This window comes from Leguminivora glycinivorella, chromosome 1 (assembly GCF_023078275.1).
Source record: "Leguminivora glycinivorella isolate SPB_JAAS2020 chromosome 1, LegGlyc_1.1, whole genome shotgun sequence".
NCBI lineage: Eukaryota > Metazoa > Arthropoda > Insecta > Lepidoptera > Tortricidae > Leguminivora > Leguminivora glycinivorella.
The window spans coordinates 29,045,151-29,072,583 of NC_062971.1; the positions used below are offsets into that span (position 1 = coordinate 29,045,151).

General features: G+C 38.9%; 2 protein-coding genes across 4 annotated transcripts; one reads left to right on the plus strand and one right to left on the minus strand.

The window, feature by feature from the left end:
* Positions 1-508: 508 nt before the first annotated feature.
* On the plus strand, positions 509-16,222 carry LOC125225800. 2 transcript variants are annotated; one of them, XM_048129660.1, is made up of 6 exons: positions 509-637; positions 3,192-3,412; positions 6,333-6,468; positions 12,928-13,193; positions 14,478-14,694; positions 15,337-16,222. In XM_048129660.1, the coding sequence occupies exons 2-6, from the start codon at positions 3,281-3,283 to the stop codon at positions 15,405-15,407; spliced, it is 822 nt and encodes a 273-aa protein (XP_047985617.1). In that variant the 5' UTR covers positions 509-637; positions 3,192-3,280; the 3' UTR covers positions 15,408-16,222. The 2 variants fall into 2 exon arrangements, with proteins under 2 accessions (XP_047985617.1, XP_047985613.1); XM_048129656.1 differs by lacking the exon at positions 509-637 and adding an exon at positions 782-1,108.
* Positions 16,214-22,664, minus strand: LOC125225775 (pro-resilin). 2 transcript variants are annotated; one of them, XM_048129629.1, is made up of 5 exons: positions 22,575-22,664; positions 20,942-22,135; positions 18,277-18,466; positions 17,471-17,509; positions 16,214-16,922 (listed from the first exon to the last, which is right to left on the minus strand). In XM_048129629.1, the coding sequence occupies exons 1-5, from the start codon at positions 22,581-22,583 to the stop codon at positions 16,321-16,323; spliced, it is 2,034 nt and encodes a 677-aa protein (XP_047985586.1). In that variant the 5' UTR covers positions 22,584-22,664; the 3' UTR covers positions 16,214-16,320. The 2 variants fall into 2 exon arrangements, with proteins under 2 accessions (XP_047985586.1, XP_047985593.1); XM_048129636.1 differs by lacking the exon at positions 22,575-22,664 and having other exon boundaries at positions 16,451-16,922; positions 18,418-18,466; positions 20,942-21,757.
* Positions 22,665-27,433: the final 4,769 nt, after the last annotated feature.

Below are 27,433 nucleotides of genomic sequence, written 5' to 3' on the forward strand. Positions count from 1 at the left end.
CTGTAGTTTGCACTATAGGGAATTAGGGATACGCACTAGACTTACTATTGAATATCGTTAAGGTCATTTCATAAGTCTAAACAATTTTGCTATTTCCGCTATCACCAAATGAAATGACTTATTTATTAAATTCAAAACAATCGTCTAATATTTTATCTCACAAAGCTAATATTTTCAACGTTTCATTTCGCAGTGAGAGAAGGGTAGCTAGAAGATCACTCCTAGCGAAGGTAGAGGCCAATTGGACCCTATCCCAAGCTTAATTAACGTGCGCCCGAAGCGAATATTAAATGTTTGCAAATAAACTTATTTGTCCGACTGTACTGTATGGGTACAGTGTGAATGGACCGCAAATCCACATTAATTCCGGCCTCGAGACCTTTGTTCCACTCCAGGTAGCTTTTATACAACTGTACAGGATATTAGGTGCAGATTAATATAGGTATTCAGAATAGGTAAAAAATATGACGTAGGTTAACATATTTAGTTACGCCGTGTCTTGCGTCGTCGTCGCGTCTCATACTTCCATATCGATAAGGTTTGATTTCGTATGTGTCGCATCGCCGTCGCGCGACCGTCGCCCACGCAAGCCACGGCGTTAATTATTCAGGAGTACCTATTTCGCATACTCAAGTAGGTAGGTACCAAGAAGAAGTAACACTCCTGGCAATTAAAGCCGCCATTATTTTTATGGCCTCTCACGGCTCTAGACGATCTCCTTCAAAATGGATCAAGGTCCATCGCATAAAATTAAAAATATGTTTTCCATTGTCGCACAGCGCCAGTGCATGTGTCTGTCTCCCGATCGCCTCTTGCGCATGCGTGAGACATCGCGACAAGATTTAAATTTAGCCGAGTCGCCGGAATTTGCTGGCCTATTTCGATTCCGCCGCAAACGGCAAATTTTAACTGACTTCAAAGTTCCCTTATCGTTATTTATTGCCAAATTATCTTAAAAGTGGATAATTTATATGGTAGTGGTGTATTCGGCCGCTGTGATGTGTAAAGAGAGGACGCTAAAGTTGTGCGTGTTGACTAGGTTATAAACAGCTGACAGAGATGCGTCTAGCGTTTGTGATAAGTGTTTTGGTGTGGTTACTAGTGTCAGGTTTGTTAGCAATGTTAGTCTTCTAGTTATTTAGTATCTTATTTTTACCGAATTTATTTCGTCTGTTTCTTTCCCTCAGAATGAAATATAAAAATTCAACAACTATCTACCTAATAGGTACTATGCATCTGTACAATTTATCAATATTTAGATCAAGCAAACGTATCTACTTAGCGTGTCAAATGAACTCAGTGAAATCCACTGAGTTGTCCGTCTTTATTCGCAGCTTGCAGCTTTCGGGCGTCAATTTTTGTAAGTTGAAGTCAATCAAAACATAAAAAATGCCTCGTTACGTGATATTCAATTGCAACAACACAAAAATTATGAACAATCAAGAGCCTGAGACAAATTTAAAATTACAGGCAAGAAACAACTTCAGTACAAAATTTGACACGCTCGGCCCCTATACAAATAGGTGAACTTGTTTCTTCTATCTAAATAAAGTTCTGTGATTCAATACCTACTCACCTATACCACAGTATAATAAAGAGTATTATCATACAGTATGGCCACTCCCGCTCCCCGCTGAAAGTGCCACCCACCCCCTCTCGGTTACCTCACAGTTACCATCTGTCAAAAACGCGAACAGTCGACCTGTCATATGTCACTCATACAAGCATAGTACGCGTTCACCTACACGAGCTTAGACTGTGTGCTAGGAACGCGCCTCTTTCATATATTTAATCGCCAGTGTCCGAGGTGTGCCTATACCGAAGAAACAACCGATATACATATACATAGAAAATAGTTAAGTAGAAAGCTGAAAATACAGCATTTTACTAAATGTATTACTTATAAATGGAAAGACGAATGGGAGCTGAGCTATTGGCATTGGTATTCAAAACTCATTTACTTACTTTATTTTATTACGACATCTATGATTTGTTTGTAGTCCTTAATGTTACCAAATTCAACATATAAACAAAAACGTACCGGCGCGGCGCAACGCGACAATTATTTTTCCACTGGGTACCGGTTTAATACGAACCAGTGAAAAACTTCTAATCGATTATATGTATTGTTACGAGTCTAGGGATCAGCTTATACGATAGACAATCGAGTCGAGCTCTTGAAAAGTCCCGATCAAGGCTCAAGGCTTCAAGGGAAAGCCCGTTTAACACTCATCTCACGTTTTATTGCCTGTAAATCGGTATTCGTAATAACGACATCGGAAAAGGAATTTTGCCTTTGAAGAAGCTACAAAACAAGGGAGGTGATAAAGCTTTATTTGCTATTAAGCTTTCATTCATCATTGAATCTAATTAAACATCCATATATAGTCGTATCTAGAAAGATTTGATTTAGTGCCTGTGTTCGAGGGATCACTGTCGATATAACCTAACCACAAGTTTAGAATTTTGAAAAAAAATCCCGCGACCGCGACATAGTTGAGCGATTTTCATGAAATATGGCTAAGAACACTCCCGACTAACTCAGCTAGCAAACAAAAAAAAACTAAATCAAAATCGGTTCATTCCTTCGGAAGCTACGATGCCACAGATAGACACACACACACACACACACACACAGACAGACAGACACGTCAAACTCATAACATCCCGTCGTTTTTGCGTCGGGGGTTAAAAAAGTTATACTTGATTACACCTACAATTTTTTATAGCAATTTTGTAGTTGCATAGTGTTTGTCGCGTAGTCTAAGTCTAATTAGTAATTACCTACTACTTAAATCCTTAGAAACAATGGATGTCATTTTCGGATTTTCCGTGACGATTTAAAGTTTGAGAGTCTCAGCTCCTCAATAGGTTCCCAGTAATTAGGTGTCTTTTCGCATGTTGATGTTATTGATTCTGTCTGCCTCTGTTTATTATGTTTATTTTTAGGAATCTGAAAGATTCATAAAAGATTCCCCCTGTTTGAAAAGTATTCAAATGGTTCCAGGTTCCAGGAACATAATTATCTAGTTTAGTTTAAAATACTTATATAAAATTATTGCTGTTCTCTTTGTATCAAATTTAAAAAATGATGTCGTGGTATATTAACAATTACAAAAAAAAACAAAATGTAGATCTATAGGTGAAAAACCCATAGACCAGTGAAAAACCAATGAAATAAAAATTCTCAGATTCCATAACATGTGTGCGGATCCGCGACCTGCGTGTGCCGGCGCACGTGGCGGAGGGCTCGGAGGTGGTGCTGGGCTGCATCTTCGACATGCAGGGCCACCGGCTGTTCTCCGTCAAGTGGCTGCGGAACGGCAGGGTCTTCTACCACTACAGACCCGGCAGCGGCAGCTACAACGTGCCGGATATCAGGGCCTTCTCAGATCAAGGAGTGTCTGTTGATGTGAGTACTTTACCACAGGTGACATTCATGCAGGGCCACTGGCTCTTCTCTGTCAAGTGGCTGAAGAACGGGAGGGTGTACTATTACTACAGATCCGGCAGCGGCAGCTACAACGTGCCGGACATCAGGGCCTTCTCAGATCAAGGAGCGTCTGTTGATGTGAGTACGTTAGCACAGGTGACATTCATGCAGGGCCACAGACTCTTCTCCGTCAAGTAACTGAAGAACGGGAGAGTGTACTATCACTACAGTTCCGGCAGTGGCATCTACATCGTGCCGGATATCAGGGCCTTCTCAGATCAAGGAGTGTTTGTTGATGTGAGTACTTTACCACAGGCATAGATTAAAATATAAGAAGATCATACGAGTACCATCCCATACATTAAAATGCGACCGCCTAACGACGCGCATACACTACACCACATAGATGGCGTGTATGCGCGTTCTTAGGCGGTCGCATTTTAATTTATGGGATGGTATGATCTTCTTATTTTTAATCCATGGCACAGGTGACATACATGCAGGGCCACTGACACCACTGTTGATGTGAGTGCATAGGTATACAGGCATTTTCAGAATTTGGGACCCCTCAATTAGCGAAAGTTGTAAACAAAAATTAACTCACTGTCAGTTTTGTGACGATAATTAAGCATGACATTTCAGTAAAAATATTGTCTTTGTGTTAATTACATAAACTTTAAGCGATAATCTACGTTCAGAATGTGAAAACAGTAAATTTTTAAACAGATTTTATGCTTAATTATCGTCACAAAACTGACAGCGAGTTAATTTTTGTTAACAACTTTTGCTAATTTGGGGGACCCAAATTCTGAAAATGCCCACTATACACATAAACTCACACCTGTGTTTCCCAAAGGGGTATTTATGGGGATGCACATAAGCGGTTCAAAGAGGAGTTTAATTTATAATATTGCAGTGACAGGCCTATCGCTGACACCACGATTGGACCCATTGGTTTGCTTTGTGTGTTCGAAGTTGGTTCGAAGTCAATAAGTACGTACTTATTTATGTAGGTTAGATTTTTGTAAGGTTTCATTATTTAACAAATTAATTCACGCATTAATTGGGCGACTATTGGTAATTTATGTACATATTGCCTACGTAGGTAAATGTTGGATACAATTTCCTGAATATGGTGTTTTCAATGAAAATAAAACCTTGGCGATAGTTGGATGTACTGTAACGTAAAAATTCCAATAACCGATACCATCCTGCCTAAAACCAAAAAAAAAGCTCGCCTGCTTGCCAAAAAATCTCAAAATAGACCAGCCAGTGACGTTGGTAGGTAAATATTTTAAATGCATTAACTCCATATTTTATTGGCACCACATGCAAAAGGTCAAGCATGGGTCATTCTGAAATAAAATACGTCTAGTGCTTATTATTTTTTTAATCTTTACTGTAATTTTCAGTTGGTAATGTTGGCATATGGTTTGTTAATAAATAATAACCTAACCACAAAATTAAAATTTTGAAAATCCCCCGACCGCGACATAGTAGACCGATTTTCATGAAACATGGCTAAGAACACTCCAAACTAACTCAGCTTTCAGACAAAAAAACTAAATCTAAATCGGTTCATCCGTTCGGGAACTACGATGCCACTGGCAGACACACACACAGACAGACAGACAGACAGACAGACAGACAAACAGACAAACAGACAACCAGACAAACAGACAGATACGTCAAACTTATAACACCCCGTCGTTTTTGCGTCGGGGGTTAAAAAATAATATTTACCAACTTTGAATGTCGCCGGAGTTAAAGCGAGCATGTCTATCTGTTATAGTCATATGTAAATAAAGTGTTTAGTTGCTGTAACGTTTAAACAAAATGTAGGGAAACTCGTAACAAAGTAGCCGGAGATGAAAACATTTTAAATGCCCAAATGAACCAATGAATGACTAATACGCTAGTTTAAAAATTAACTTTCAGACTGATAAATCCTAATGATTAATGTTAAGACTGCTGTGAGCCACTTTCATATGACTGGGGATTCCTTTAAGCTAGGAACATACTACGCGGACGTCCGCCGTCGCGCGACCGCGACCACGACCGATCAGTGTGCACGGTCTTCGGGACGTGGCTTCGGCTTACCAAAACATCCAGCGAGCCAGATTTCGATCGGACGCCCGTGCGCTCAAGGCCACGATCCACGATAGATCCGCCGCGTAATATGTTCCTAGCTTTAGCCACTTATCTGACTCACCTCTCCGGTCCCAAATTATCTGACGATAGGTGTTTATTATTTGTCTTTTTACGCGAATCACCAATATTTAAATAATAGATAAGCTTTGAAATTGTATATGTTTGTGCAATAAACTTTAACCCCGTTATTCATAAACGTTCACTAAAGTTATCTAGCCGATAAAGTTCGATTGAGCCTTTCCGACGTATGCGACGTATGGTGATAGAAAGGGATAAACGAACTTTATCGGTTTGATAACTTTAGTGAACGTTTATGAATAAAGGGGTAAGAATATGTATAAATGAGGCGAGTTTAAACACGATGACATCTTTTTCAGGGAGAGATAATATACATAAACAAATAAAAGAAATAAAAGCCTACTCTTAAGTGGTCTTCTTAGATGTCCGTATGACGATCCTGCGCTCTAAGCCGATGGTCCTGGGTTCGAATCCCGGTAAGGACATTTATTTGAATGAATATGATGAATCATATTCTACGACACCCATAATGATATTAATTGATGATAATAGTAATAGGATATGGGTTCAATTGTGGCGTAGCCGAGAGGCTGGCAACGGGACACTGTACGGCACTGTAATGTCTCAATTTATTTTTCTTTCAACCCCTTAATTGCTAAGAATGAACTATACGAACGGGTGATATGGCATTATGTATGTACTTACTATAAGTGAATTTATCTGGTCGCAGGTGTCGCGGTCAAGTATGGAGACGGTCACGCTGCTATTCATGGGGCGCGAGTCGGCGGGAGAGTTCCGCTGTGACGTCACGGGCGAGGGCCCGCTCTTCCGCAAGGACTCCGCCAGAAAAAACATCTCCGTCGATCGTAAGCTTCGCATTTTTCTCCTTAATTACGTTGGTTGTATGCAATTATACTTGTGTACAGCCAAGTGTAAAAATATGGGTGTACAAAATACCATTTTCTTTGGCATTTCATCCCAAATACCTTTTCGAATTATCCAGGTGTAACAGTTCGGGCCGCGGGTGATGAAAATTATGTACACGAAAGGAGAACCTTTAAACCGTGTAAATAAACTGTATATAGAAATATACAGTTTATTTACAAGTCACAAGTTAGGCACATTTCACAATATATATTTAAACATATTTACAAACTAAAACAACTATTTTACAAGACGAAAACTAAACAAAATCAACATACTTAAAGCGCTGCGTAGCAGTATATCGCGAAAGATAATTTTTTCAACTACTTTTTTTTTAAACAAAAGAAAAACGATAAGCGGGCGAACCTCCCTGGTGCTCGCAGACCAAGGAGGCCGATGCCTTGCACCTGTCACTTACACCAAGTTTGTGTTTTTATAATAATGTAGTTTTTAAATCATGTACCTACGACCGTATAAAATAATCTAATAATTATGTACAGTCAACCAATTGGAACCCTAGGCCACTGTAGAACTATGTCATAGTGACGTTATAAATCAGATTGTAAGAAATCTCTTACTGCTTGTCATTTTGACATGGTTGTAGAGTGGCCAGGGTTCCAATTGGTTGACTGTACGTCTCAATCTGGACAAATGGGGATGTTCGACAAAAAAACTGTAAAATTAGCCTGAAACCGCGATGGGACACCATTTGCCGTATGTGCTGGAGCTCCGTCATTCATTTCCATCCATTCTTTTTGAACTTTGATGCAATTTTTTCATTTAAAACCACGATTTTATTAGACTTATATTGACCGGGATATAGACCGTGATTACCTTTTTGAAAATAACCGTGAATCATTCAAAACTCACGATTTTATTCTAAATTTCGTTAATTTTAACGCCTTTATCTATAAATACACCCACTTAAAAAGTATGTTTACCTCGCTTAGGGGCATTTTCAGAATTTTGGACCCCCCAATTAGCGTAAGTTGTTAACAAAACTTAACTCACTGTCAGTTTTGTGACGATAATTAAGCATGAAAGATCCGTGGTACCCACAATCGATCATTTTGGACATTATGAGGCTGTTCTATCACCTACAGTTTCTCGTTAAAAAAATAACTCTTCACCTGCGTGCCGAGACTGACGAGCAAGTATTTTGTTAGATATTTGCGCTCTCGTTTTCTCAGGCACTTCGGAAATTATGCAATGTACTTGGTGATTGTATTAACGTGAGGATATTTTTTACTTGAAATAATAATTTGTTGACCTGTGCTCTTTAGATCTGAGCTAAAATATGTGAATATGAAGCTATTTGACATGGTGTATAATTGTATTAAAATGGTGATTTACTTAACAATAATTATGTTCTACGTTCTACCTCTTTAGGGAATAATTTTCAATAAATGCAATTTCAAAGAAATAAAGAGTGAACTGAGTTCTACAAATTGGTCAGCATTGTTTTGTTCATCTGACGTTAATGAGTGTGTCCGTGTATTTTATGATAAATTGAACCTTAGAAACATACACCTCTACATAGGATTAATAGTGCTAAATTTCCCCCGTGGTACAACAAATCATTAAAACATAGTCTTAAAGAAAAAAACAAGTATCACAAACGGTACAAGTTATATGGGAATCCTAGGGATTATGATACTTTCTCCCTGTTGCGCGCTAGGTGTAAGAATCTTATTGATCAATGTTATAAATCATTTTTACTGTCAATTGAGAACGGTCTTAAGGATGACATTAAGTCCTTTTGGCGTTTTGTTAAGTCTAAGAAGGAAGGTACATCCATACCTCAAACCATGAAATATGGCCATAAAACGTCTTCCGATGGTCAGGGTATCTGTAACATTTTTTCTGAATACTTCGGTTCTGTCTTCGAACGTCACAATTCCCCTGACTTCTCCAATGTGTCTCCTTTTTGCCTCGATTTCAATAGACCCAATTTGTCGAATATTTTGATCAGCCGTACACTCATAATAAACAAAATCAAATCTCTAGATACTTGTAAAGGAGCAGGCCCGGACGGGATTCCTGCTTCGTTTGTCAAGGAGTGTGCTGAGGAACTAAGTGCTCCCCTCTACCTTTTGTTTAACAAATCTATTCGCGCTGGGGTGTTTCCTCATACTTGGAAGATTGCGCACATAGTGCCTATATTTAAATCTGGTGACAAATCTAGTTGTGAAAACTACAGGCCTATAAGCATTTTGTCTTGCATAGCTAAACTATTCGAATCTATAGTGCACAGATTCCTGTACAACCATGTCAAGCCATTCATATCTGATCGTCAACATGGATTTGTTAGTAATAGGTCCACAGTTTCTAACCTTCTTGAGTATAGGCATTATTTGTGTAAAGCTTTTGCTACGCGAGGTCAGGTTGATGCCATATACACGGACTTTTCAAAGGCGTTTGATAAGGTAGATCACCGAATTCTTTGCTACAAAATAGAGGCATATTATGGTATTCATGGTAGTCTCCTTCGCTGGGTCGAATCTTACCTCCTAAACAGAAGTCAGCTTGTCACCATCAACGGGTTCTCATCCCCTGAGCTTCCTGTAACTTCGGGTGTCCCACAAGGGTCTCACCTGGGCCCACTGTTGTTTGTTCTATTTATAAACGATCTCGCTGATAGTTTAACATGTCCCTCCTTACTGTATGCAGATGATCTTTACAAAAAGATCTTAATCAAGTATCTGACTGGTGTTCTCGTAATAATATGAACTTAAACGTTGATAAATGCCATGTTATAACATTTTCTAACAAGAAATTTAAACTTAACTATGACTATAAACTAACCGGTCAGAGTCTTAACCGAAAGACAGTCGTAAAGGATCTTGGTATACTTTTCGATGAACAACTTAGTTTTAGACCACACTATGAATATATAGTGAGTAGGGGCAGGCAACTGCTAGGTTTTATCTTTAGAACGACAAAGGGCTTTAGGAACCCGAATAGTCTAATTTTATTGTTCTTTAGTTTGGTGAGGAGCGTTTTGGAGTATGGTTCCTCTATATGGACCCCACATTACTCTGTACACATCAATGCCATAGAGGCGGTGCAGAGGCTGTTTTTGAAGGTTCTTGCGTTTAGATTCAAGTTGGGACGTACATACAGATCGTATACCAGTCGACTAATCAAGTTTAATATCTCCACTCTTGAAGCACGTCGTAAGATGTGCGACTTCTTAAATTTACACAAAATAGTTCACTCTAGAATTGACTCTGCACCACTATTATCATCCATTACTTTCAATACACCTAGATTTAGAGGTCGCAACAGTAAACTTTTCGCTCTTAGAGTATATAAAAACAATACTTCTTTCTATAATCCCATTACTAGAATGTGCCGCCAATATAACGAGTTAGCTTCTAATCATATTCATTTTGACATTTTTGACCCCAACATTGCTAGATTTAAGAGGCGCTTGGCTGGCGTCCTCTTCACCTCCTCATGCTCCTCATGCTCATCTTCATCTTCTTCTGTCACTGACTGCTAAATTTTCCTTCTACCGTTTAAATATGTTTAAGTTTGTCTCACTCGTATAGTTTAAATGCGTATACCCTTAGCTTAAGTTAATTACTCCCTTATTTGGTATTAGCTAAATTGTTACCTAATAGTTCTCTGATGTTTGCTATTGTAGTTTTACTTACTAGATAGTGCTAAAATATGTATTGTTTCCGCTGAATTCTAAAACATGCTGAGTACACTTGTTTTGGATCTCGTGCTAGTTTTAAGCCACTTAGTATAAGTTTTAATTGTTATCAAGATTTTGTACGAAATCTGTTTGGTGTACCTAATAAAGTAAAATAAAATAAAAATAAAAATGAACTACAAGCAAGATCAAATAAATTTATTTTTAACAAGCAGAAACGTCTGCTAACGATTCTACACATTTTTATATTAAAGGAAAAAATGGAAAAATTTACGCTTCCGGCGGGACTTGAACCCGCATCATTTGCAATCCGTGTCTTAACCAATTGAGCTACGGAAGCCACGCCGGACATCGCAAATCTTTCCATGCCTTTTCCTTATGTACACACGTCTTGGGGTGACGTCTAGCGCCATCTACCGACAGACTATTACATCTTGTAACGGCCGGGCGGTGTCGGTAGATGGCGCTAGACGTCACCCCAAGACGTGTGTACATAAGGAAAAGGCATGGAAAGATTTGCGATGTCCGGCGTGGCTTCCGTAGCTCAATTGGTTAAGAGTCTTGCACGGATTGCAAATGATGCGGGTTCAAGTCCCGCCGGAAGCGTAAATTTTTCCATTTTTTCCTTTAATATAAAAATGCAAGATCAAATAGTTATTGTATAAAATGTATATTTTATAAAAATCTGCTTCCACAGTTTTATTGACTTGCCAGAATTTAAATTTTTACTAAAAAATGCTACAGTTATTTTACGGAATAATTTAAGTATACAAATCGTCACTACTTTGAAAAAATCTCGTATCTCACACTGCTCCTCAAAGTTAAAACGCAGTAAGTCTATATGCATTCCATACATACTTATTACATTTTTCTTCTCATTGACAGAAGAAGATACATGTTTTTTTCAAAGTAGTGACGAAATATTTCTTTCAGGGGATCGATTTCGAACGCACGAATTCGCCGTTCGAAAGTCTGTGGAAAATGACGTAATGCTATTTTTGAAAAAATGACGGCTAGTAATTTTAAAACTAGTGGTAATGACCACTGGTTTTCGATTCTGTTAGTAGAATTTTAATCGCTAGTACTTAGTGGAGATATTATTGAACGAATTTCATGAAATCGAATAGCCGAGATTCAAAAATCGGCCCCCTGGATTGCAATTTTGAGTTAAAATTGTACAATTTCTCTATAATCCCGCTTTGTTTCGTGTTTTACGATGTTTTTTTGGAGAAAACGGAAAAAATATTTGCTACGTAAAAACACCCTGTTTATGTGATTATTAAATGAAAACTCATTGAACAGATTCTAGTACCTTTTTACTACCACTTAACTGTAACTGGCCACTTCAATGACATGTGCAGTTTTCCCGCCGAACCTTTACGACATTTACAACAAACAATTGTTGACATGACAGACAGTGTTATTGTGACATGTGATAATGCACATGATGATTTTTTTTAGACGAAATTATAATTAATTTTTTTGTTAGGAAAATGAAATCAAAAAAGTTACATGAAAAGATTTCTTAATTTATATTTAAAGTTAATTATTTTAATGTAAAGTATCATGTGTTAAAATATCTGCAACTAATAAATTAGGACCTTATATATAATACCTACGTTGGAATTGGAAATGGATCGATATGCTACAGACTCGACTATTTTTATTATGAATATTGGGCTCTGGTACATATAACATATATAAAACATTTATAATATATATAAAAATCAATCAGATCAGAGGAGGACAGTATGGTACCTTTCCTTGTAAGTAGTGTGAGACTAACTCGATCTTTAACGTAGTAAGTAATTGTACTTATACCTCTATGTATACCTAACTAAAAAAGTATCGGGTGAAATAAATTAAGTATAAAGATAAAAATCATTTATTGTATAAACCATTCTACATATGGCGCCTTAACCTACCTTACAAGACAACTTACTCTCTAAACATTTAAGGTACTGCATTTACATCTTAGAAACATGTAAATTTATTCGTAAACACCCAGAGCTATATACCAGACGCGAGGAAATACAGCAAACTTATACATTAAGAAATAATACAAAGTTAATGCCACCAACCTCCCGATTAAAACTCCATTCGTCCGGCCCTTTATCTATGTCCACAAAAATTTATAATCAACTCCCAGAAAAAATAAAAAATGTAAAAGAAGAATACCTATTTGTACGCAAATTAAAAGAAATGCTTACGAACAAAAGTTTTTATTCTGTAAAAGAATACTTAGACGATAAGTTCTAAAATATTGTGAAACTATTTTAAAAAAATGCTTATACATTATGTTAGAAATAAATTAGATTAAGAACAATTGCTATGCCCTTGCAGGGCTCATGTTTGAAACATTATTTGTTATAATTTTTATACCTATTTATACAACATGATTGCAAATAAAGAACTTGAACTTGATTACTCCTAAAACCAGTTACACAAAGATAAACGCAAAAATAGATTGTGCATCAGTAGAACAAAAAATAAATAAACAGGGATTGTGGAAGAAACATTGGCGCCTGTGTAGTGGCAACAAAAGGACGCCACTCAGCATATGCTATGATATGAATACCACGTCACGTCAAGTATAGGTATGTAGATCACGTCATTGCCTACACGCGGTCTTTTGCTCATCTAGACGAGTTCAAGCATGGATTCGCACGCAAGAGCTAGGGCACCTTATAAGACAATTTGGAAATAATTATTTAAATATATAACGTATTGCCCATTCCAGTGGTCCCTGAGAAAGAGCCCGAAGTGGCGGGTCTCCAAGACTCCTACGACGTGGGTTCCCCCGTCCTGCTGAACTGCACGTCCACGGGAGCTCGCCCCGCGAGTCGGGTGCACTGGTTCGTCAACAACATGCAAGCGCAAAAGTACCACATCCGCGGCCCGTGGTACCGCCGCTCGCTGCACCGGCTGGACGCGTTCGACACCACCGTCGAGCTGTCCTTCGGAGTGCGGGATTCGCATTTCTTAAATGGGATCATGAAATTAAAGGTGACAGTTTTCATTTTATATGTATTGTCTCTTAATTATATAGGTATGTCTTCTTCCATGTATAAATCATCTTTGTCCAAAATAATGTCTAAGAAAAAAAAACCGCCACCTTTGGGGTTCTCGTGAAAGGTACTTGCGAATGTTAGATTATGTAGAAATGTGTAGGTATTTTTTAAAACTGCTTTTAATGTAAATCTTTGATTATTAGATGGAAACATAAATGAATATACGTACCTATACCGTTAAGGTTTGAGGAGTTTCCTCAATTCCTCATGAATCCGATATCCGAATATAAGAAATCGAGCTTGACAAAATTTGAGTTGAAAAGTCAATATGCTTAACAAACATACTTAACAAAGAAAACAGTAGTAGTAGTAGTAGTAGTAGTAGTAGTAGTAAACTCTTTATTGTACAATTAATAACAAAAAACACAGTAATTACAGTAAAGAACAGTACAAAGGTGAACTTATCCCTTTGAGGGATTTCTTCCAGTTCCAAATGTCCTAACAAATAAATGTCACGGTTCTGAACTTAAATGCATGTTGATCTTATAAAAATACCAAATACACTATAAGTGTGCCGTTCAGATTTGAGGAGTTCCGTTCTGATCATCTTCAGAAGTTCCACTGCACCAAATGTCACTGTTTCGTACGTAAATATATGCTGTTCTTATAAAAACACAAAAATCACCATATGTATGCCTTTCAGATTTGAGGAGTTCCCTCGATTTCTCCAGGATCCCATCATCAGAACTGGGTTTTAATAAAAATGGGACCAATCTGTATGCATATACATACATTCAATAAAAATAAATCAAAATCGGTCCAGTAACGACGGAGATATCGTGGAACAAACATTTAAAAAAAACATACAGACGAATTGAGAACCACCTTCCTTGAGATTTGGGGCGGCGGTTAAAAAACAGGGCAATGCCATGAATGTAGACATAAGTGAGCAAGGATTGAAATGATGATTCTAATTAAATATGTATTGCAACCGGAACAGAATCAAGCTTTGAGCGAGGTATTGTTTATGCCAACATAAGATTGTACAAGATTGTCTCTGTTACAAAATAGTTCTGGAACCTTTATCTCCTACCTCTATAAAGCCTAGAACTTGTTCTTATGTATTGGGCAAAGAAATCGTTTTACAGTGACGTCCCATAAGGTCGTTTGGTTCTTCTTTTATATAATTTTACATAAGTAGACGGGTAATTATCTATTCTGTATTGCTAATATTTTAATAGGTACCTTAAGGTATCTAATAAATGTATATAAATTACAGTGTGAAGCAACGTTAGCGCCATTATATCGCAAGGAGGTGGAGTTCATATACCAGAGACTTCCGCGGACCAGAGGAAGCGTGCTCGTGGAGACCTCAACTAAGTTTGCAGAGACCACCACTGAGGAACCCCGTACTGAAACCATTACTGTGGAACTGGACGAGCCGCCCCCGCACTTGGAACCTTGGGCGATCGAGACGAATGATGCATCTGATCCAGGTAAGGTTCCAGTGCTTTTGTTTTCCGATTGGTTGAAGTTTAGTTTACAAGTGGCTTGGTGCTGGGAGAAAAGGAAACAAAGGATTTTGTAAGCAATATTAAAAACCCAATAGTCACTATGACCTTGTGGGGTCGCGGTCGCAAAAATATCTAACTTTAACTTATTTCTAGAGCCAAAATGGTGTGCGTATGCGGCCTTCGTTGTGTGCGATGATATTGCCCAAATATTGTCTGTATAACATGATAAAGCTTATTAACAAAAATGATTCCATAGAGAATTCCATCTTTAAACGGATTTTATGAATTTAAATACGTACCGTTAGTGTCACGAAAGTGTCGCAAAGATTTGTTTAAATATATGAAGCTAAGAAAAATTAAAGTCACCATTATGCGTAATACAAATCCGACACGACCTTTGCTGGTTATTAACTTACGAATATTACTACCAGTGATATTTAAATAATAAGTTGTACATAATTGTGAGTGTGCACGGGAAAACGTCCCACTTTGTCGATTGCTATAAAGCCGCTTTGTCAGTTTTTTCATATAAAGATACAAGTAAAATCTCGCCTTAATGGTAACCGACAAAGTGGGACGTTTTACTAAACACACTCACAATTATGTTCTTAATTTATGTTTCAGATGGCGCCACGATGGCGGGATTCCCCGTCAAACTCTTATTCCTTTGCATTTTATTAAGAATATTACTATAAATGTGTATAATTAGGTATTGTGGCTCTAACTCTATGTATGCTCTCTCCTTTGCCTAGTTGAAACGATAGTATATGAGTACATCATTAAGCAAAAGTACCAGTGCTTGCCACGCTAAAGTAAATGTGTATTCAACGGTGCTATTTTTTAAATACTATTTCTTTCTATTTCATGAGCTCATCCACAGCTCATCCCTCAACTTTGAACTTAAAAAAGTATTTTTTCCCAGCAAATCCATATTGCATTTAGCCGCGGCTTAACAAAAGGCCTAACAATAACAAGTGAGCGAGTGAATTTGCGGCGTATACGAGGCGTTAGCAGTGCCGTTGCCGGCCAGGCGGCCTCAGAACGATACACTATTGACTTTGCCGTCAATTTTTAGAGGCTCTTTGTCCTCGTGGAATAAAGTCCCGAAATTGCCTGTGTATATGATAAAACAAAAAAGGTATGGACGTTTAAATAAATTCATATTCATCGCTGCAACATAAATAGTGGTTTAATTTTTACCGTGGGAATCAGTCAATCTGTGTAAGAATATTTATTTATTTCTAGTGTCAATTAATGTTATGCCTTTAAAATTATTTTATATATAGAGGGGATCTCGGAAATGGCTCTAACAATTATGTTAAAATGTGTTAAAATAACTAAGCTCAGTGTTATCTCTGAGATAATGGATTTTTTTGGGTGTTTATAATTATGTTTTTCGAGCAGAGCTCGGTGATGTCTCAGATATTTATTTTAGGAGATGTGACGGCCAGACTTGTATTTGTTTTGGCTTTTGTTATCATTTGTATAAAATAAACTTTTATTATAAAAATGTATTTTATTATTAAATCATTTATTTACAATGCATTTTATATTCTAGCCTCGTTTGACATTATGAAAGCGTAATTTACATAAGGGTTTTTGTATATCTTAATATCCAGAGCCTCTTGGGCCGCTAGGACCACCGCTGGGGTATCCTTCGTCTCCGCCGCGGCCCTCTGGCTCCCTGCCCCCTTGGTTGCCACCTCGTGGGTATCCATTATCAGCAGTGAGTCTATCCGGGGAGCCAAAGCCTCCCTGTCCTCTGCCACTCGGGCCGCCGCTGGGGTACCCTTCGTCACCCCCTTGCCCACCACTGGGAAAACCTCTACCGCCCTGGGGTCTACCACTAGGGTAACCACTGTCACCATTCAAGCCTTCCAACCGGTTCCCGCCGGGGCCACCAGATGGGTACCCAGAATTCCCCTGGCCATTCTGTTGTCTCTGAGGTGCCCTAAGATTTCCAGAAGGTTGGCCTCTACCGCCTCCAGGTCCTCCTCTTGGATATCCCGCTTGGCCTCCCTGGGTTTGATCGTCATAGCCCTGGGAGCCACCTTGGGAGCCACCTTGGCCGCCTTGTGGTCCGAACCCAGAGTTTCCTTGGCCAGGTCCGCCCTGCGGGTAGCCAATATCGTTCTCGCCTGAGAACCCGCCGCCACCGGCGCCCGGGCCTCCGCGAGGATAGCCTTGGGCTCCACCACCGGAACCTCCTCCTAAAAGTTGAACAAATGGTTAGTTACGAAAAATGTGGAGTCATAGGTAGTTGGTGAGCTTGCTTGTTTGCACTCACGCGAGCGATTGGTTCGCTTATGAAAGAACGATTAATAATAGGGAACTTGACTGTGCTTAAAATAAAATATTTTATTCCATTGACGAAATAAATTATTAGATAAATATAAGAAAAACATGGATAGAAGTTATTTTGAAATCCAATTTCTATTTAATAAGTCAGGTGGAAGTATATAAAGTAACTGAGTTGACCGTGACGTCACTCAATTCGATTTCATATTAAATAATTCCATATTAGCAAGACGTTGAAATTCATTTTGACAGTTCTTAAAAAGAAGCTGATTTGACTAGGAGGCAAGTAGGCTATTATTTGAAGCGGTTATTGTCTGAATCCTTCCGTTATTATTTTCCCTTCATATTTTAAGATCATTTTCTTGCAGAAGCCTAAACTTCGTCAAATCAAAGCAAATGGTTAAAATAATACAACGGGCGAAAAATCATTAAATAGGATTATGTGATCAGGAAGATTTACCCGCGCCAAATCCGGCCCCGCCGCCGCCGGCTGCTTCACCTGATAGACAATATATTATTTATGTTTATTTTTCACTGTAAAAACGTTAAGCTTTTACTTAATCCTTTTATAATACGTTTCGGGAATTGTTTTTCTCAGGAAAATTAATAAAAAGGGGTAAAAATGAGACTTTTACTGTTAAAGTTTATGCCTACCTAGAATATTGCTATATTCAACGTTGAATTTAAATATTAAAAGCAAAGCAAAGACTTCAATCTAGTTATTATGTTTGAAAATGACTTTAATCTTATTATTATATTTTTAAATCTGAGTACTATTGATTGAGTAAAAGTAAAATGCGTAAATAAATTAGGTGATGCGTGATTTTTAAATATGGCATCTGAGGCTGCATAAACTAATTACAACTCCAGGCAGGCAAGCATGGTCGCGTGTCGCGTGATAGAGCATTATAATATCAGGCAGTCTCTATCGCACTATTTTTAAGCGATAGGGACGGGCTGATGTTTTATCATTTATCGCGCGACCTTATCCAGTTTTTTAAGCAAAACTAGTTTTTTTAAATGAGGGTATACGGCTTGGCAATAAAGAGTAGAAATTGAACAATTTTTTTATCATAGCAACACTTCACTGTTCTCATAGAAAAGTGTCAAAATTGTTGCCAAATGCAAAACGGTTTACATCGACAGTGGCGCCACTATTATTTTCTACTCTTTTTTGCCAAACTGTATGTATGTTTGCATGGAGAGTCTTCCTTGCTGCAGATTAAACGCAGGGGGATTGTGGGGATATACTTGCAATGAACGAACCCTCGTATCGGATCATGGGCTTGTATCCCTGTAGACCGGCCTCGTACTCGACCACCTGCTTCCTGCCGTCCGGCAGCACTACGTTATACTCGCCGGTGGCGACGTCGCCGTCGCGTTGTTCTGAATGACCAAATTTAGTACCTGTCTGCGCATCGTCCACTTCATAGTTATACTCGTATTTAGCTGGCTCCTGAAATAAAATAAAGGGTTGTTGGAATTCAAGCCAAAAATATTAAGAAACGGCGGCAGCGCGATAGTGGTTGCGAGAACATTGCATGGCCGCTATCCGGGTGATGAGCAGTTCCCAAAAACTTTGTGCTGCCATCTATCGATGTAGGGAACAAATCAAATTATTTTATTAAATATTTTTTGATTTGTTTTTTTTTAAGTAGTAACACTACTATATATAAATTATAAACTGAAATAGATACCATACAATAAAGAAAAAGCGATCAAGCCCACTGGTGGCGAAGCCGGGAATACACTAACCATACACTAAAGAAAAAGCATCTCTCTCGCTACATCGTAATCCTGCAAAAGGATTAATATAGGAGGTGCAAGCACAAATTGCTCGCCCTTAGAGTTGGTCAAAGCCGCCTAGCCTTCAGAGATAACACACACTAGAGAAATTTCGACGGGTACCTCGGCAGTCGGGGTGGTGTAGCGGTCGAACACGTCATCAGCCGCGTTAGCTGGAGACCCGGGTTCGGTTCCCGGCTTCGCCACCAGTGGGCTTGATCGCTTTTTCTTTAGTGTATATCTATTTCAGTTTATGATCCTATTTTGTTACCAACATTTAGTAAGTAATAATATAACTCGACTTTCATAAGATATTTACAGGATAATTGTTATAAAAAACAAAATATAGATACTACTAGTATTTAGAGAACGTACAAAATCATCAAATAAATCTTGGCAACAGAATAGGAATAAAAACAAATGATTTAACTTTTTCCTTAATTTTTGTACAAACTTGTTGAGAACTGCTGTGATACTGTCAGAGCGGTTTCGCACTACCTCCGAACCGAATCAGTGAAAATAAGATACGTCATATCATATCCGTAGAACTATTAGCATAGTACTTACTTTACGCAGTACATCCGATCACCGTCATCCGATTTCTTTCCGTCATTCTTCGGATCTAGTGAGTAAACAACTATACAAATAGTTCTACGGCTATGACGGATCTTATTTTCACGGATTCGGATAGAACGTAGTGCGAATCCGCTCTCACTGTGACAGACAGTGACGCTGTGCTGAGCAGGAGTTATATGTAGAAATTTGTTCTCCCCATAACTCCCTAGTTATGAAATGTATTGTACCGTATTTAACTTTTTTTCCTTTCCATTTTTTTATTGCAAGTGTGACGAAAAACATTGTATGTAACTAGGGGCGTAATAATAAGTATTGCAAACTGGAGTCTAAATCGCTCCGGCAAGCTGTCGCTATTTAAATTACCCTCGTCAGCAATGTTTATGTGTATTTTAATTCTGATTTTAATTCTTGTTAAATTTGTTTTGTCATATTTTTAGCTGTAGTGTAAATATTGTATTTGCATGCATGTGTTTTTATGCAAATAAATTAATGAATATGAATATTAAACTTGCACAATGTAGGTACTATTCTATAGTGCAAAATAGTAGGTATCACTTTGTCGCCGCGTCGGTTTCACTGCGTTAGTGATACGGGGCGTAGCCGAATGGCATTTCTTGCCGAAACGCCACAGAAATGTAGTCTGGCTCTGTCACGCCAATACGCAAGAGCGATAAAGATAAATAGCTACGAAAGAGATATTATCGTGAGCGTTTCGTGAACGTATGTGCATTCGAACACACGGAGCCGCTTTGTGTCGGAATTCCAACTTAATACGATATTGAACGCCCAGGATTTTGAATTATTGTTGACAATATGAAAAAATATTGTTCAGTACTACACATTATCGCAAGCCTTCTGAGGGCCATATGTAATGAAAAACGTCGTAGGTACAATACACATGCGAAGAGGAAATTTGCAACACGGACGTGTCGATTTAAAAACTCCCTTCGGTCATATTTTTATTTATCGCTACTCGTTTCCAACTTCCTCTTTTCCGCACTTGTATCGTAACGTACTATACCATAGACACACAAACAAATGCCTTTATCTGAATAGAAAAATAACTTTAGCACTTACTATTAGATTACTTAGGTGCGTAGGTATCAATAAAGCATCATTCATAGTTGAAATGAAAATATTAGGAGCATAAAAACCAAAAACACTGGATTTTTTATGATAAAAGTGTTACGGCCGGTATAACCATTATTTAGAAATAGTATATTAAAGGCGCGGCGTTTATAGTTTATACCGACCAAAAAATAAATTTGAAATTTTTCAGTAGGTAAACTTTTGCGTACCTAATTCGACACGACGTGCCGATATTTTTTTAGGTTTTTTGCAAATTTGCAACGTTCAGACAAAATCTAGTTACAGTTGTTATTTTGCACTCGTTTAATCATGAGAGCTGTAAAATTCCGTAAAAAAATGTTTTTCGGTGCATTTCCAAATACCGGTACCTATGCTAAATTTATTCATCAAAACTTTGAGTCGATATCTCTCTTTATTGACTATAGGATATTTTATTTTTACCAGGGATTATCCATATTTTGTTAAATATAAAAATACTTACATCAGATCCGTCATCGCCAAAGTCAGAACCTTGGTTGCCAGAGCCACCTCGACCACCGCCCGCGCCACCACCGGCGCCGAAGCCCGGCGCGCCATACGACGAGGAGGGCGCGCCAGACTGCTGCCCTCCGAACCCACCCTGCGGCCCGTTAGCACTCGGAGCGTCGTACGAAGAACCTGGTGCTCTTTGTGAATTGGGCGATTGGCCTCCGGCACCGAACTGGTTATTAGGTTGTTGGAATCCACCACTGGCAGGCGGGCCGTACGAACTCTCCGGCCGCTGTCCGAGGCCTTGGTCTCCTTGACCGCCGCGTCCTCCGGCCCTTCCACCCCCAGGTGACTGACCTGATCCCTGATTTGGAGCACCGTAGCTTGCTTGTGGCCGTCCCCCACTCCCAGACCTTCCTCCTGCACCTGAAGGTGATCCTCCGGTTTGCCCGAACGAATCAGAACCCTGTCCGGGAACACCATATTCAGCTCCGGGGGTGCTGAACCCTCCTTGTCCTTGTTGTGGCGATTGACCTCTTTGTCCGCCGAATGAACCGGGTCTCTGTCCCGGGGCACCGTATTCAGCACTGGGAGTGTTAAAGCCTCCCTGACCTTGTTGTGGCCGTGAACCGAATCCGCCCTGAGGCGATCCGCCAAACCCACCCTGAGAACCTCCTCCGCCCTGCGGAGAGCCAGGTCCACCACGACCTTGGCCTTGTGCTGATGGTGGTCCATACTGAGTATCTAAATTATTTGATGATCCTCCGAAACCACCTTGAGAAGATGGTCTGCCACCAAAACCACCTTGTGGGCTTTTTCCAAAGCCGCCTTGCGGGCTACCTCCAAAACCACCTTGTTGGCCACCTCCATATCCTCCTTGAGGAGAGCCAGGCCCGCCGCGACCCTGACCCTGAGCTGAAGGTGGCCCATATTGCGTGTCTACATTATTCGATTGAAATTGTCCTGGGGGTGAGTAAGAGTCGCTAGGTTGATTTTGGCTTCCCGCTCTTCCAGAACCTTGACGGCTTCCCGGATTTCCGAAACCTCCGGGACCTCGGGAACCACCACCACCACCGTTGCCTGCTCCGGGAGGCCCATACTCAGGAGATGGTCGACCATTACCACCGGAAGATGGCGGGAGGTAGCTGTTCACTGGGGGCTCGCATTTGGTCGTGGACCATGCAAGGGCGCTAAGCCAAATAACCCACTGAAATCAAATCGATCATTTAACATACTGTTGATGAAATCCTTGCATATGCCTTACATTGCACATGAAATACCGAAAAAGTTATATTTAAGGTACCTACAGCGAGTCAAATCCCGACTGGATTGTTACACTATTAAGTTAAGTTCCACATGTATCCACTAAACACGCGTGCCGTATATAACCGGTGGACACTATTTAAATAATGCAAACATTGTAAAACATGGAAAAAAATGGATCGGTTGCAATTGCCCCCAGTCGAAATTGTCCCGTTGTACCTTACTTAAATACAAAAATAAAAATCACAATTTATAGTTACTTTCCTTCTAAGAACGCAAGGTTCATAAGTATTTCAACAGTTAATTTAATCTAAAAAGTCCATTTTAGGTAATTATGTTTTAAGGTAAGTTATTCAAATTAAAATACATAAATAAAATCTTACTAAAATCATCGTTGGCTATTGAAGCGTTTTCATGAATATGATGTTATTCTAATATTAATATTTGAATTAATTGAAGATGCTGCTTTAATAAGATTTAGCTTAGGAATAAGTTTGACGATCGGGACCGGAGCTTATATAGTTCGGCCGGCGAGCGTGATATCAATGGGCTCACGCAAGAGGCTCACGCGTTCGTGTCGCGTTTAATTTCGTGCATCTGACTATGGCCGCGGCGCCTGCGCCGTGGGAGTCCTTGTTCGCACTGATACTAATAAATCTATACGTATATTTACTATTTAAGCACAGAAACGACTGGAATATTGAATAATTACAGTCTGCAGGGTTACATACCGTAACCTTTCAACCGGGCAACCGATCTATTGGACGACCGGTCTGGCCTAGCCCTGAACCTGCCTGCTAAGCCGCGGGTCTGGATTCGAATCATGGTGAAGGCATTTATTTAATTTTTCCCCTCACTAGCTCGGAAATACGTGTTTTGTCCTTTAATACCAGCGGGTAAAAACGCATTTTATCCACTAGTGGGTAAAGTAATTTGACCTTGAATAAATAAGTCAAATTAACTGCTTTAAAATTGATAAAAGTAGGTGAATCCAGTAATTAAGATGATTTACCACCTGTGGAACTATTGGAAGCAGTGATAAACGCATTTTTTTGCGTTGTAGTTTCCTCGCTATAGTGAGGGGAAAAGTTTTGTGTTACACTCGGGTGCAAATGTATTAATTTTACTTCTCGTGTGTTAAAAAACTCGCAAGTTCAGGATTCTATTGATAAACGCATCGAACCACTCGCTTCGCTCGTGGTTCAACTATAGAATCCTTTCACTTGCTCGTTTTTCAATTCCACACTCGGCGTTAAAATACAACTTTGCCCCCTTGTATAACAAATAACTATTGTGTGATGAGGACAGGGCATTTTGCTCCCGTGCCATGTGCCGTGCCGTGTTTCTATGTATCTATGTAATTATTTAATATGCATACTATCCAATATCCATACTAATTTTATAAATGGGAAAGTGTGTGTGTCTGTTTGTTTGTCCGTCTTACACGGCTGCATTTGTAATTGCATTAATACGAAAGCGACTGCATCCTGATCTTCCAACCCGAAGGGCGAAGGGTAACTAGGCCTTATTGGAAGCAGTCCGGTTTCCTCACGATGTTTTCCTTCACCGAAAATGACTTAAGTATAATGATATACATAATATGTATTTTATAGAGATAAGGAGCGGCAACACGCTATTGACATCACAGTGATAGCTGATATACAGTTCGTATCAAATTGGAGTGTGACCGAAAAAGGTGGTGTCGACTTGTCGGTGATAGTTTCATGAATCGTCTAAGAAATTTATTATGTAATGTGTCCTTAGTGAGGGCCATATAGTATAGAGTATTAGAATTACAAACTGATAATTGTATTAGATAATTATGTTTCAATAAAATTATGTCAAATTAATTGTTTTTACCATCAGAAATTGCGTGCAACATATATTTTACGTCTATCGCGGAAAATTTGCTCGGACAGCCAAAATATGAAACTGACCATTCTCTTCTAATTTTGGGGTTGGTCCCATATTTGCATAGTAAAAGTTTCACATGACCTACATATTCACCCCATAAATAATTGCAAATGAACAACTTGTACAGTCACCGGCATAAATATGTGATGATTTCTATACCTTGTCACATTAACGTCTTGTTTGAAATGTCATACGAAATTGTCCAATGATGTAAAGTGACAAGGTACAGAAATCATCACTTATTTTTGCTGGTGACTGTACTAAGTCGTCCCAAGTATAGGATGGTGTAATTTTAATTTTCCTTTAAAAAGTGTGGCGTCTTATTTTCCTCCACATAGAGAATACTTACATTAACCTAAAAATAATATTAAACATTTCTCGTGAACATACTTTACTCATTAGCAAGGATCGTTAACTGCGAGCGAAATCCATTGAAATGGCGTATGACAACCAGTTAGCAACCCTAGTACTTCAATGGATTTCGCTCGCAGTTAACGATCCTTGCTCATTAGACTTAAACCATATTCAGGCCTTGAATAAGCAAATGATCACGTCAATGGGCCGGTGCCATCAATTATACCGGTATCGAAATCCGTGATGGAGCGCATGTGATCTGTGCCATCCTCAGTGGCGTCGTGACGCGCTGACGCAACGGCGGCGGAGCCCTAGGGCTGCGAGCGTCAGGGACATTGCAACATGGTAAATTCGATTGCATCCCTATACGGCGTGAATAGTCATATGTGTGATAATTTGCGGAGTGATATAGTAATACAGTACAGGGTGGCTAGCCGAATGGCACAATCGCTCACGAAACGCTCACGAAACGAAGCGCTAGTAGATATCTATCTCTATCGCGCTTGCGTATTGGCGCGACAGAGCCAGCGGCATATCGCTTTCGTTTGGCGTCGGAGAAATGCCATTCGGCTACGGGGCCAGTAGGCCTAGCACATGATGGTCGCGGGAATATGTCGCCGCGAGATAGACTACCCGTCCTTATGTCATTAATACAGTTAGAAGAAGACGTGGCATCTATCTCGCGGCGACATACTCCCGCGGCCATCATGTGCTAGGCCTACTGGTCATATTAAGCAACTTTTAATATGGGAGTAAGCCAACGAACGCCAAAAATGCTATGATTTTTCTTTATTACTTATTTTTTTAGGATAAGTAATATTTCGGAACATAATAATTTCCTCATGCATGATATGAAAAAACAATAGGTAACATGACATGGGTCACATGATATTTATATTATACCTATTCGGTCTTGTGCGTTGACACTTGAATCCCTCACAATGCTCAGGGTTCAATATATAATATTTTCCTTCCTTTAGGAATTAGGATAGCTACAATGTATGAGTTCGCCGTAAAAAAATGTATACTATTTACGTCTGTGGCAAACAAGCATACGGTCCGCCTGATGGAATACGATCCGCGTGGTAATGCCAGGGAGTACCTATCTAGCACGACCACAACCCACGTCGAAACTCCGAAATCATGCGGGTACTTTTTATAGAAAGGTAAGTACAAAAAAGTACATTTTCTTTCGTGAATTTGTACCACCACAGAAATTTAAAAAGTGATTAAATATAGTGTGGTCGTGCCAGGGAGTACCTACCTAGCACGACCACGGCCCCTATGTCGGAACTCCGAAACCATAAGGGTACATTTTTTTTAAAGTAAGTACAAAAAAGTACTTTTTTTTCGTGAATTTGTACCACAACAGAATTAATAAAATCATCCGTGGTCGTGCTGTATAGTATCACACGATAAATGCATGTAAGCATGTAATTACATATAGAAGGTTAAGTACATGGACACGATTTCTTTTTCCAATCGAATTTTTCTGACATGTAACGAAACGCATTCGACGTATTCCATTTTGTGGTCACCCTAGTAAATATTATTTTGTTGAGGGGAAAAGTTTTGTGTTACACTCGGGTGCAAATGTATTTTACTTCTCGTGTGTTAAAAAACTCGCAAGTTCAGGATTCTATTTCAAACCACTCGCTTCGCTCGTGGTTCAACTATAGAATCCTTTCACTTGCTCGTTTTTCAATTCCACACTCGGCACTTCACCTCTTACTTTTAGCCATCAGTCTCGCGCCGACTGGGCGATTATTCCTCTCCCGTATGAAGAACTTTGTCAAACTACAGACCATTACTAACCATAAATATTTCAGTCTCCGAGTACCCAGTTGTGTTCTTAATTTCCAGAATCAAAATATGTTATCGAGGATATGGATAGGAGTAGCAATAAAAATACTAAAGAAATGATTTCTTACATTGTTTATTTGTACAACTTCTAATATGTGCTCTAAAACTTAAAAATTAAATATCAGTCCATACATCGGGGTTTTCGGAGCGGGAACGTTTGACATTAGCCAAAGAGTAGGTATTTACTTAAAAACAGATCGTACTCTAGCAAGTTTCGATTCCGGTTCGTTTCAACCAAAAATCATAATGCCCTTTTACATATTTGACTAAATCTCAAATTGTCTTAGTTCCATAATGCCTTAATTCCCAAATTGACTTATTTTCATTGCAATAAAATGTACACATTACACCTAATATCCAAATTGTATAGTTGGTAAAATAAACAATTACTACAAATACCGAACTATTATTTAGACTGAAAGTCAAAATATATTAGTTTCATAATCACCAAAATTCAATTTGGTGAACGTTCCAAATGGCACTGTCTCATAATACCTAAAATAAAGAAAATAAATTTTGTGGTAATAGACTAAGACCCAGACTATTCTCAAGGATGAAACTTTGGGATAATGTAGAGTTCGTATCGACGTTAAATGTCTGCATATTTTCTAGTTCGGCCCGACGGCCATTTTTTTGCTATCAAGTGCTGAAAGTGAAAAAAACCGGCCAAGAGCGTGTCGGGCAACGCTCAGTGTAGGGTTCCGTAGTTTATGTTTTTTTTTTTCAAAAACTATAAAACCTATCAAGTTCAAAATAATTTTCCTTGAAAGTTTTTATAAAGTTCTAGTTTCCAGATTTTTTTCATATTTTTAAAACTTATGGTTCAAAAGTTAGAGGGGGGGGGACGCATTTTTTTTTGCTTCCGAATCGATTATTTCCGAAATTATTAACATTATCAAAAAATGATCTTTGTAAACACCTATTGATTTTTAAATACCTATCCAACGATGTATCACACGTTAGGGTTGAAAGTAAAAAAATATTACCCCCCAATTTACATATAGGGGAGGTACCCTAATAAAAAAAAATCCACTTTTTATTTGTGCACTTTGTCGGCGTGATTGATATACATCCGTGTACCAAATTTCAGCTTTCTAGTGCTAACGGTTAC

Coding starts and splice junctions, on each gene's coding strand:
- LOC125225800 (XM_048129656.1), top strand. CDS start 1,060: ATGCGTCTAGCGTTTGTGATAAGTGTTTTGGTGTGGTTACTAGTGTCA. Junction 1,109..3,191: donor GGTGTGGTTACTAGTGTCAG/GTTTGTTAGCAA, acceptor AAAAATTCTCAG/ATTCCATAACATGTGTGCGG. Junction 13,194..14,477: donor ATGGGATCATGAAATTAAAG/GTGACAGTTTTC, acceptor TATAAATTACAG/TGTGAAGCAACGTTAGCGCC.
- LOC125225775 (XM_048129629.1), bottom strand. Junction 17,510..18,276: donor GCCCATGATCCGATACGAGG/GTTCGTTCATTG, acceptor ATTGTCTATCAG/GTGAAGCAGCCGGCGGCGGC. Junction 16,923..17,470: donor CGGGGCCGGATTTGGCGCGG/GTAAATCTTCCT, acceptor TTCAACTTTTAG/GAGGAGGTTCCGGTGGTGGA.